The 12,988-nt window shown below is 42.3% G+C and overlaps 1 protein-coding gene across 2 annotated transcripts in view; it reads right to left on the bottom strand.

The window, feature by feature from the left end:
• ENOX2 (ecto-NOX disulfide-thiol exchanger 2) overlaps nt 1-12,988 on the bottom strand; it is a 42,991-nt gene that overhangs the window by 19,961 nt on the left and 10,042 nt on the right. The window contains exons 2-6 of one of the 2 annotated variants that reach the window (XM_032196223.1): nt 12,700-12,843; nt 10,343-10,477; nt 5,926-6,081; nt 1,271-1,477; nt 636-869 (exon numbers count right to left, since the gene is read on the bottom strand). In XM_032196223.1, coding sequence (XP_032052114.1) covers nt 636-869; nt 1,271-1,477; nt 5,926-6,081; nt 10,343-10,439 — 694 coding nt within the window. In that variant the 5' untranslated portion in view covers nt 10,440-10,477; nt 12,700-12,843. Of the gene's footprint in view, nt 1-635; nt 870-1,270; nt 1,478-5,925; nt 6,082-10,342; nt 10,478-12,699; nt 12,844-12,988 lie in introns of those variants that run through there. The other variant, XM_032196222.1, reaches the window with a different exon arrangement.

Genomic DNA, 12,988 nt, shown 5'->3' on the forward strand with positions numbered 1-12,988 from the left:
GCAACACTGAGCAGCTTGTGTGCAGCCTGAGGGCTCAGTTTGAATGGTCTTTCTTGGGAAAGCAAAAAAAAAAAAAGTATTATCCATCCTGTCTCACTGCCAAAATTCATATTCTAGTAAAGACCAACAAATAAAAACTTCCGCCCAGGCAGTTAATTAATTTATATTAAACACTAAAAAATCAGGATCATCATAGAGCCAGTAAATTAGATGAGGGTAGATGATAAAGAAATACACAACAAATGTGGCAGCTGTCACAACTGCAGATGGGGAGAAAGAGATGTATTCTTGATATTAAAACAAAAAAAGTCCAGCAGCACACATCCTTGTATTAGCTGTTACAGGGTCAAAAAAGGGAAGTCTATGCCACCTCTTCCAGAATATAAGTGATGAGATTTTTAAATCCATCTCTATAACAGTCCAACAGCATTTTTCCCCCTATATTTTCTATTTCCTTAATATTATAAGTAATCACCACCAGCTGTTCTTTGTGTAAACTTTTAACATACAATGTGAAGCACGAGGAAAGTTACAAAACTACACCACCACCTCAGTTCAGTAAGAATACCACTGGAGAATACAACTCCCTACCTCAGTACCCGTGCAGACACATGCATGCCCACGGAACCACCTACCTTTTAGTTTCTCAGCAATGATGCTGCACTCGTGGTCAGAGTAATGGACGACAGGAGGCGGGGAGGGCGGACAGAAGCGTTCCTCTTCCAGCCTCCTACGATGGCGCTCCTCTCTTGCCAGCATCCGCTGCTTACATTCCCACTCATACAGGTCATCCCGAGCCTGTGCAAAATCCACATGCAGGCGCCCAGTGTCCTTCTTGTCAGTGCTGGAGCCCAGCCTGATGCGATAGCCTGGTGGTGATGACAACAGCGTTCAGGTAAGACAGGTGGCTCGCACAGGGCAGTATCTCAGGCTCCATAAACCTAGCAGGACCCACCTGCAACTCCCACAAGGCCAGCAAGTCCCTGAACAGAAGAGTTTATTGAAGAGCTTAGTGCACAGAGTGACTCTGGAAGTGGAACTCTGGAGGTGATTCTCAGAGAGAGGCTGTTAAAATATGGGCTAGATAGACAGGGAGGTGAACCAAAAAAATTTGGGCAATCCCAAGCCCAAACACAGGCTGGGTGGAGAATGGATTGAGAGCAGCCCTGATGAGAAGAACCTGGGGGTGTTGGTTGACAAGATCAACATGAGCTGGCAACGTGCACTTGCAGCCCAGAAAGCCAACCGGATAAGACAAAAATACACCTACCAGAAAGATAAAGTGCTTTGTCCACCATGAATTCCTCAGCAAAGCGGATATGACAGAAATTCTTCTTACTCTTCCGAATAGCTATGACTTCTCCACACTGTTCAAACACTTCCATAATGATCTGCTCAGTCCCATTTTCTGGCAGTCCTCCAACAAACACCGTCTTACAGCCTGGGGGCCTCTCTCTTGTTGCTGGAGGGGGCAGATCTGAAAACACAAACAGAAAGAAAAGAGGCCAGGTTAGGTTTGTCAGAACACTTTCTATTCATTTGCCCATGTGCCCTAACAGGGGTCCTGGATTCCTTCAAATGTATGATTAGCAAATACTCGCAAACCATACTAGCACATGTATGATTAGTTGTATTTGACTTGATTAACAAAGAGTTGTACAAGCATTGCTGAGGTGCTCCACAAGAGCAAACACATTTACCATCCTGTTTCCAAACAAACGATCTCAGGAGTGTGAAGCTCTCCAAACACTTTGCCTAAGGCTCACTGGTTCCTATCATAAAACTTGAGCAGCAGCTAGGACCTCAAAAAGTTATCACAGGAGGTGTTACACAAACACAGCTTCAGGGACTGTCCAAACATACAGAGTAAGTAGAAAACATATACAGAGGATTCTAAAGCTGTACTGCAGGCTGTAAAGTCTGTGCCCTGAGAGTGTGCTGGCAGGATTTCTGCAGTCAGGGAAAGCCTTGCAAAGCGCTGCGGATTGTTTTGAAACAACCTTCAGTTACCCACACTGTGATCCCCAAATCCGATATTATTTTTATTTAGGTATCTTTCACTGGATGCAGAGATGCAAGACTAGAGCCTTGAACAACATTCGATGATCTATTGGTTGAATAACATGTATGGTACTGGACTGAGGCCAGTGTGCTAAGGGACGGGTATGCTTGGGATAGGTAAGATAATCCGTGCTGTGCTTAATTACCCTGCTGTGGTCTCTTACAGACAGGCACTGCCCAGACAGTGAGGGAGCTGTCAGCTTTTCATCCTTCCACAGTAGGATGATCCTTGAACACCACTTTCTGCATTACTTACAAATAAAAAGCTGTTTCCAGGACAGTTAGATATTAGTTTTCTTTTTTTTTTGTTCTTTGTTTTGAGGGAATGGTATACTAATTGATATATCACAAGACTAGGCATTACCAGAGTTTTACTTAAAATGCTGGGCACGGGAACATCACAGACTCTCAATCCTGGGAGCCCATCAGATTTGGGTGCCATCTGGTGGCACCTTCTTGTGAATTATATAGTGACATGCAGCTAAAAAAAAATCTGCATCTTCTCCACATAGTTAGCATCATATTTCCAGGGAACATCATTTTTCTGAAAAGACTAGGTAAATTCCTCTCTTTCCAATCAAGAATTTCAAAGCCCTCCTACCTGAAACAGCCCCACAGACTTCTGCAGGGCCCCAACACTGTGGCTGAGCTACACAGGCTCAGGGGAGAAGTATGCCTGAGATTGCACTTCATACTTCTCTCTCCCAGTTCATAACTTTTGTTTATTTTTCTACTTGAAAATTTATTGTTGATGCTTTACTGGGTGTCCTTCTCACTCGCTGCTGGCCTGGCAGTAAGCACAGCTCACAGGATCTGGCACCTTCTCTGAAAACAAGGCAAGCAAAGCCCTGCTTGCAGGCAAAGCTCTGGCTACCTGGCACACAGCAATCTCAGGAAGACTGGAGGAGTGCTTGCTGCCAAGTTGCTTGCATTAACATGAGGGCTCACGCCAGGCTCTGCCATATGTTGGTACCCACCGCAGAAAGCAGAAAAAGAGAACGTGATCATGTGCAGCTCCTGTCAACTCCAGTAACGTGAACCAAGTGGAGGTGCCCCATTCCAACCACAGGGTGACAAAGGGGCCATTAAAAGCTGTTAACTCATTTCACACATCTTGCAAATAAGTACCTTGTGTGGGAAATCCAGTCTCATGGCAAGCACATCAAAATGGCTACACTACTGAGTGTTCAGCATTTTTCCTATTTTCTTTGAAGGGAAAACTAAGACTTCTAAGGCCTGCCCCCTCCCTCTGCAATAGCACCTTCCTGTTGAAATCAGAGTCAGTTTAGTGAAGTGATAAATGAAGCAGTACAAGCAGCATCCTACTGATAATGCTGTAGTAGATCTGCAACCTCTGCTCCTGCTAAGCTGGCTACAAGTAAGGAGGATTCAAAAGCAACTGTTACATCTTGACATGAACTTTGCTGACAGCAGGTACAGGCTCCTGCAAACGTGAGATGCATTCCTGAATCTTGATTTGGCCAAGAACTATGTCCTTGCTCAACTGCCAACAGCCTCCCACTGCTACTGGTCTGCTCAGAGTAAGAATACAGCACTGCAGTGCCACAGCTCAGCAGTGCTCTATGGACGACGTTAATCACTTTAGGTCACATATTTCTGATTTTTCAAGTCAAATACTAATTGTATTGCAGATGGTCACGTAACAAGGAGTGACCAAGGCCCCAGCACCAGTCAAAAAGATCAAAGGAGAATAAAACATCCCCATGGAGTTCATATGTTCTTTCCAGTGAGGAGACAGAGCTGATCACTGGTGTAATTAATACAGTTAAGGTGTTGAGGAACATTTGCCCAGTGTGCCTTTTGTAAGTACAGCCTTGTCCTCCCAGTCTCCTAGGTGTCCAAGTGTGCTGTGCACTTCCATGGAACATACCAAACCTTGCTCCATGTCTAACAGGAGTACCCAGTATTGAGAAGGTCCCTCCTGAGTATGTAACAGCCTCAACAGTGTTGCTTAGATGTGATGTAGGCCCAATACAAAATTATGGCAAGATGTACATGATGCACTCTGAGAGCAGCTTGCACAGTTCGTGTTTTTCATTACATATACAACAAAAGGAAGCATTATAAAGCCTACAAGCAGGAATGCAAGCCAAACTCAAGAAATATTAATTACAGAAGCTTGAAGAAAGTGGTCTGCTCGTTATGATATCCTCCCTCATGTGATAACTAGCTTTAGCAGAGGAAAAATGTTTGAATAGGTAAGATTGCAACCTAGACCCCAGAAAGAGAGGCCACCAAAACACTCAGAAAGATGCAGACCTGCATTTTATTTTTACATGAAGACATGGTCTCTGAGGTTGCTTTCTGGCAAAGAATGTAAGCCCACTCTCCCCAGAGCAGCAACAGGTCTCACTGTGGTATTTGGCAGGATACTGACCAGCTCCAGGTTACCACCCAGCTGTCTGCTGGACTTAGCACTCTTAAAAGGTCTAATAGATTCTCATGGCTACAACACTTTATTACTAATTAGCAGACCAGGAACTAGCTTCACACCATCATTTGGCAAAACTAAACTACATATAAACTCTGTACTGCAGCTGTACACATTTCACACTTACCTACTCGAGCTACACCTGCACACACAGATCGATACCACCTATAAAAGTGATGTTTATGTAATTATCTATGTGATTTAGGTTAGAACTCAGAAAACGAGAATGACATGTTCCCAGCAGGAACATTCTTTGATTCCCACTACAGAATAAGGACCACAGAAAGAAGTCAGGTAGGAAAGCTCCTTCCTCAGGAGCAACACTAATAGGAAGAGGAATCTGATACACCCATTATAGTACATGCCAACATGGTAGCCTCCACTAAGAAGTGCTGAAAGCTGTCATTAGATGTTCAGTCAGGTTCAAGAACAATTTCAAGTTATCCAGATGGAATCCACAATCGTGATAGCCCTGTAATAAATCTCAGGGGAAAAAAGGGAAGTCTGCTCCTCATTTTCTTCTGATGAGGAAGATAGCCAATAGAGCCCAGATGGTAAGCATTATGGGGATTTAAGGTCTACTGTGCATTAGAAGGCAGATTCCTGCAGAACACCACCTAGAGCTCACTATCTCAGGCTCCCACCATGCTCATGTGGAACACAGCTGGGTAACTGCAGTTCTGGTTAAGGCTGCTCTTGAGTTTCTGCTGCAGCATGCAGTCCACACTGAACATTATTTGTCAAACGAGCTTTGTTTTCTGAATCAGCCACTACATAGTTGTGGAAAGCAAAACAACCATAGCATTAGCATCAATGACTTTTTTTCTGAACCCTAAAAAAATGAGGAAACATTCCTTTAATTCCGTGAGACAAAACCACTGAGATCAGAAATCACCTGTTATTTAGATTTTTCAGGATCGGGAGACAGAGCACATGAGCATGTCTTCACACTAATGCACGTGCACCAGCATGTGGCAGAAAAAAATTGCAACAGCAACGCTCCCCCAGAGGCATATGGCTGCAAGCATGGGATAAGGCCAAGCAACACTTTCCCCAGCAGACAAGAGGTATTAATATTGCTGCTGGCACTTATGTCCCACCACTATTCAGCTGTGTAGTTTCCAGTTCTGGGGACTGAAATATTTTCCATCCCAATCCTTATTAATCTAACTGAACTGTAAACACTATTTATTGAAATTACAAACACTCAAGGACAAAAGCAGATTTTTCCTGCAGCTCTGTCACCTGTTTTCCAGCATCATGCTTTTGAGCATGGTGACTCACCCCACAGCAGCTACGTCCAGGCAGTGCAAGGGCTCTTCTCTCATATTCTCACATTTTTATATACATATTTTTATACACACATATTCATATACAGACAGAAAGAAGATAAAACATAAATAGACACTTACGTGGGTTAGGTGGGAAGAGAGTGCAGCTTTTGCAGTGAATGATCTCCTTCACAGCAGGCATATCTGGAGGAATGGGAGGAGGGACTATCCCCAAGCCTGGCATCATGGGGTTGATTGGAGGGATTCCAGTCATCATCCCAAGAGCAGGATCAAAATCTAAACAGGGGAGAGAATTAGGGAGTCAGTTTTGGACTTATACAGCAATTGTTCATTCAGACAGCAAATTAAGTACTCCACCCACATGCATCAGTGAAAATTAACCGAATAAACAACAACACAGAGGGATATAATTCATATAATTCAGCAGAAAATTACATTTATACCCTTAGAAAAAATAAAAAAAAAACAACTATGTCAATTGCCTCAGCCAAATAGACTTTCTCAGTTAAATAAACTATTTCCCTTTCTACTCCATAGATACCATCTCTTATCTAGCATCAAAGCCTTTCCCAGTAAGTATTATATTGCCCATGTAAAAAAATCTATGATGTATGGAAACAGTGTAAAAGCAAACTCAGCTCAATTTTATTAAGTAGCTAAGTAGTGCAGACAGCTTGTGACATGGTGCACTAGACAAGTGTAGGAATTTCAGCAGCTAAGAATGTGCCAGAAGAAATCTGGGTAAAAGGCACAGGAGCATTTAAGGAAATACTTTACCATTAAGTGTAACCTGCGATGGTAACACACATTTTACTCTGCTTAACTTGTTTCTAGGCTTTATTTAGTATTCTGACTATATCTGAATAAGTAGCATTTTATTCTGACTTTGCTCTTACATTTAACTTCCAATGCTAACTAAAGCTAAAGAGAATTATCAAACAAGAGGTATTTTATCTGTTCTGAAGCTGTGAATCCTGGGGAGGCAATACTTGCATGCAACAAAAATAGAAACCATATACATAAATTCCTTAGAAAGAAAGCTCACGAGTTTGAGAATGTCAGCAGCTAAACTGTAAAGACAACTGACACCACCAGGGCCAGCTGGTACTATCAGGTTGAAATCTCACGAATAATTTCCTCTTGCAGGTGCACATCATCTTCTCTACTGTCTACCAGCATTCCTCTCTCTGTAGCAGAAGAAACTCTGAGGATCTAGGCAATCCCCAAAATACCACAAAACACTACCACCGAATATATTATCCTGAGCACTACGGAACCTCTGAATCTGGCTGCTTTTTTCAGATGTAGGCAGATAAGATTTGTTTTGCCAGGCACAGATGAAAATTACAAATAGGCAGAACTGAGTGGTGCAAGGCAGCACTCTCCTTTGATCCTAAGCTGGCATCGTTTCAGATTCTATTCGTATCCATTAGGCAGGCAAGCAGCTTTGTATTCTTCTCTTTGCAAATACTACTTAGAAAAAGCTTTGGCTGAACAATAATCTGAATGCAAGACAGCTTTTAGCGTACAAATGGGATGTCTGAGTTTGGTAGCTGAATTTTATTTTCCTTTGTATTTTAAAATATTTTATCTGGGGCTGCATTTCTACACAGTTTATGTACATTGTTTTGTTCGCAGTACAAGCATCACCATTTCACACCACACATGAACAGTGTCATAGCACAACCCCAAATCCTCTGCCATGAAGCAAATCCTCTGCCATGAAACAGACTTTTCAGAGAAGGGAAAATAAATTTTCCTGAAGCCAGTTGTGGAAAAAATGCATTTAAAGATACATGTGAATTTTATCCTTATGAGATACACTGGTTTATTCACAATCACTTAACGATGAGGTATCTAATCTGTGATACCTGGCTTGCAATGTGTGACATTGAAGTTACAGAATTTTAGTATTTAAACTTCCATGTAGATTTGAGAAATTATGCTGCTGAAAAGACCAGGCAGACAGCACTGTTTGCAGCTATTTTAAACAGTATTTTCACTTGTCTAAAAAAAGGATCAGCACATATGCTGGTGCCACACAACTCCCCTGAAACATACACTGGTTATTAGTTTACAGAGGAAATAGATTGCAAGGTACGACTTTCAGAGATCTAGGGTTAGGCTGGGGCTGAATGATCAATGACATACCTGTATGTCTGCTATCGTGGGGTAGGATTTGCTTCTTCTACTGCAATCCTCCACGCAAGCGTTCTTTGTGCTGGGGTTTGGCTCACAGGCTTGGAGTAGCAATACTTCTTTCAGATTTCAAAGGTTTACAATGGGATGCTTGTTGCCAAAAAGGAGAGAAGTGACACCTACGCCAGCAAACTCAATCCCAGCTGTGAAGTTTTAAGCCATTCTCACAAATACTGCCTATCCCAACCACACCCTGCCCATGGTACAGGTAACAGAGCAGGTCCTGAGGTACCCCTCTAAGAAGCACAGATGAAGCCATGCCATTTTGGCACACGCCCACAGCCCATCACTTCTTCACAGCTTGTGCTATGATAAACACAGCTTTGGTATCTTCCCACAGAAATCATTGTTGAAATGGCAAAGAAACTCATTATTTTCTTGGAGCTGTACTCCGAAACATCAGCAGGGAGAATCTGGCCCTTGCCCACTACTAACCATAAAAAGCATCTGCAAGGAGGAGGAATGGCCACAGCTCACACTGCTGAGGCAGGAGGGAGGATGGGGGATAGGGAGCAGCAGTGATCTGCTGCAAAATGCAGGCTGCTGAAATGCCCATGTGTTAGAATCTAAAGGTCCTGCTTGTCATCTCTGCACAGTTTGGCATACGTACACCTATGAGATCAAGAGTATTTCACTGCTGGCCAGCAGAAAATAGACACGGATCGAAGAAAAAAAAAACAGGAATAGAGTGTAAGTATCGTTAAACATCAGAACTGATGACAGCCAAGTCTTCCGTCTTTGGGAAGCAAGGTTCACAATGCTATTGCAGGGAAATCACACTAGCTGGCAGCAAAAGGTGCAAAACATGGTGTGCTTCAGCCACCTGCTCACCATCCTTGGCAAGGACGGTGGCTCTTCCTCCTAGCCCTACTCTGGGCTACCTGCCACATATCCAGAACAGACAAGTAAATTCGCTGCTACTGCTTTTGTAAGCCTCTAAATTAATTTTAATCTAAATTAATTTTTTCATAATTTTTTCATACCAATGTGAGCATGCAGTCTCCTATTGTCCTGGTAATTTGTTATTCCTTCAAGGTCAGTTGACAGTAATGGACATTGATGCCAATCTGAGAAAATCCTTAATGGAGGAACACAGTAGCAGAGGAGCCTGAGGAATCCGAAGGAGAAGAAATCTAGGACGGGTGTTTCTCTGATTAAGCTAGACCTACAGCTTCCTAAAAAGTGTGAATTGATAGGATTATCAGAAGCAAAAGAACTGGCGGGGTAGTGAATAACCACACTGTAAAGAAAGGTAGAAATTGTGTACACAGAGGGAAACAGAACCTGTGGTCTTTGGATCTGTGGTGACCCCCACTGTTTATTGCTCAACCAGCAATATTCAAATGCTGGACAACTTGCCATCTTGCCTAGAGGTCTGCTTTTCCTGTTAAGAAGCTAAGCCTGTGGCTACAGACCAGCACCTGAGAGGCTTAAGAAGCAAAATCAGAAGAGTCAGGCTCCATTTGTAAGAAAAAATAAAAAAGGAGGAAAAAAGTCTTCAAGGAGTCTAACAAGTTCAGAAACAGGCCTGGAAGGTGCTGTTTTGTTTGGTGAAAACTGATAACCTTTAATACAAAGACTGGCTTTACCTGGATGTCATGAAAGATGCTGTATATTCATTTTAGATACTGCAATCCTGTCAAAGCATCTCCCAGCTACGTGCTTTACTTCATCCGTAGAAACAGTATTAAGCTAGTAAGTTCTTAAGCATTTTTAGCCATTTTTTTTGCTTACTGTCACCTGAAACTTTAATCTCTCCTGGCTTTAAACAAAGATGGTCCACAGCATTTCAAGCTTCCACTGTCTCTCTCTTCTTTTTATTTTTATATAGATACTACAAATATGACTGGTCTAAACCTCAAACTATCATCAGGCTTGAGAACTGATCCACATTCACCAGAGCATTCTGCTCTTGCAATCAGATCAGAAAAAACATTGTGCTCCTTCTAAAACATTCTCAGTCATTTGTGCTGGCTGCAGAACTCCTGATCCCAAAGTCTTCTCTCAAAAGGATCAGGATGAACACTACTCAGAACACCAAAAGCCTTCCCCATTCTTACATCAGGGAATGGGAAACTGGCCTCAAACTTGTATACACTCCCAGTACAGACTTCTACTGACTTTTACTTGGCACATGTACATGAGCAGGAGAAAAAGACATAAAAGCATCAGTTTTAAAACACTGACCTTTGAATAAATCACTTGTAGACATTATAAGCTGTGTTTGAAATGCATTAAATGCCTACTGCATATAAAAAACATTAACTAAAGTGAAACAGGTTATTCCCAAAGACTTGTTTGAACGAAAAGGTGGACACAGTCTGGATAACTCACGTACCAGGCAGGAGGGGCTGTCCTGTCATTCCCATGGGAGCCATCCCTAGATTGTTCATCGCAGTGGCCCAGGCAGTTGGGTCTGACATTGGCAAACCCATCGGAATGGAGTCTAGGCTTAGATTTCTGCCACTATCTGCTGAGAGAAAAAAGGTGGTGAAGAGCTCAGTGCATATCTTAAATTTTCTGCTGGACATATGTTACTCAAGAAGGCTGTGAGGTATCAGCATACAAAAATAGATTTGACCCTAACATATAGAAACGGGCCAACTGAAAAAAAAATCAAGTAGATGACATTTCAGGGAAGCAAGTCTATGGAAGAACTGACTTCCAAAAGCACATAAATTATGTTTTGTCTGTTACAGTGCACAGCTCTAAGGGACCTTGAAGGAACACTGATTAAAAATAAGAATTTATGAAGAAGGGACAAATGTTCAGCAGGCATAAACTGCCATAATCGCACTGAATTTGGAGATTGCCAGTCTGCTCAAGCAGAGAATATTTCCACTCCCATTTGAAGACATATCTTCCCTTCTAAAAGGAGAAATGAAGCAGAGAACAATGTTTCTGGCAGCAGCAGTTCCACTGTTATTTACTCAACATCTAGCAAAGTTACCTGGGGAACCGGGTGGAACCATTAGCATTATACAAATATCTGGCTTCATGTTAAGTACTCAGATGTGCAGTGATTTAGTGGGGTCAACCATGCCTTTAGCTGATTACTTCCACGTACCACCACCAAGACAAAATGCTTTTCTTTCTGTTTGCACAGAAAAGTTTATTGTACTAGTTCACTAACCATTTCCTCATGGATTATGAGGACTTTATTCTGCTCCCTGTCCCTATCTACCAGCTCAGGGGGCTGAGTACACAGAGAACAACTGGTCTTGCTGCTAAAGACCGAGGCAAAGAAGGCAATAAGTACCTCAGCCTTTGCCTCATGTCTTGTCACCCTGTTTCCCTCCACATCCAATAAAGTGACTCCATCACCTCCCTGGGCAACCCATTCCAATGCCTGACTGCTCTTTCTGAGAAGAAATGTCTCCAAATTTCCAACCCGAACCTCCCCTGGCGCAACTTGAGGCCATCCCCTCTAGTGCTGTCACTAGTTATCTGCGAGAAGAAGGGCCTCTGCCAACCAGTCTCCTAAAGAGGCCAAAGTCAGCCCTCTGGAAGTCCAAGGTGACAGCTTTGCTAAGCCTCCTCCTCACTTTTCCAAGGATCAAAAACTCTATTAATTAGTGATCACTATGTCCAAGAGGGCCTCCAGTCTTCACATCACCCAGAAGTCCTTCTTTCTTTACAGGCAAAAGGTCCAGAGATATAATGAAAAGAACAAAAATTCCTGATGCTACCCACTTGAGCCAGTCCTTTAGGACTGCTTTTGGACAGGGGACAGTCCTACTGGCTACATTTACATTACCTGTACTTGCAAATTGACCAAAGTCTCACTTCACCTGAGATATATTTGATAGCACAAAAGTGGAAGCCATCACCTCCTTTTCAGAGGGAAAAAGCAAATTCCCTCCAGTTCTCTTTTTGTCACGCTAGACAGGTCTCACACTTGCTGCATGTAACACACCTGGGAGAGGTGTGCAACTGCAAGGTACATTTGGAGTGAAAGACACTCACATGCCATCAATATGTTAACTGAACTCGAAAGCAGAACAATCAGGCTCTCACACCTCCAAAGAACTCCTGATGTTCGTAGCTTCTTGGTAATAGAGGCAGGTAATGATTTTATAACACATCACACTATGCACTGCAAAACTGAAATTAAAGCTATGTCTTGTTCTACAATTGGAGAAAATGTCTCCAAGAAGATGAGAAAGCTATCTTCTTTAATAACTCTGAAAAGGAAAAGGAGCCTTACTTTGGCTGAAAAGAGATGTCTTAGGGCAAAACAGACAAGGGAAAGTGTTAAATAGACAATAATAGCTTCAACAAGTTTGGTTTTATTACATTCTCTTAACCATGAATGTCTCCATTCATTCAGACTGTTCTGCCTTCTAAGTTACTACTTTTCATTATAGTCATGATTTTAATACTGAGATATTGTTGAATTAGAAAAAAAAAAAAAATCTATTGGGACAGGTATAGTGATTCCACAATGGTTTTTAAAAAATACAAAACTGCTTTCATTTTTACACAGAAATACTAAAGATGACTGATTCAAAGCCATGTAAGAATGGAAACACAAACACTGGTCTGACTGCAAACAGCACCAGACCACAACTTTATTTCCGTCTATCCAATGCAGAACAATTTCTGCATTGACGTCTTAGCACAGCAGCTGGTTTTGGTCTGCACTTAAGCAGATGTCTTGTCCATTGCCAAATATTGAGCTGCTACATAGCTCACCTGGAGGAATGTTTGTTCTCTTCCTCTTCTTGCCCGGATCATTTCCATTCTCAGTTGGGCTTTCCAACACCCGTGCACCACTCGTGCTGCTGAACTGCAAAGATTTGCTGTTGCTGGCAGAATCAAAGGACAGATGGTTTAAGCCTGAAAGACAAAAACACATTCAGATACAGTTGTTATGGTTTGTGATGCTTCGGGATCACAGTAATAAAAGATAATGCCCAGTCCCAGATACAACTGGTACCCTACAGGCCCCGTAAGATATAAAACCAGAACAGTTAAGATGGTG

The sequence above is a fragment of the Aythya fuligula genome, chromosome 13 (assembly GCF_009819795.1).
Source record: "Aythya fuligula isolate bAytFul2 chromosome 13, bAytFul2.pri, whole genome shotgun sequence".
Lineage (NCBI taxonomy): Eukaryota > Metazoa > Chordata > Aves > Anseriformes > Anatidae > Aythya > Aythya fuligula.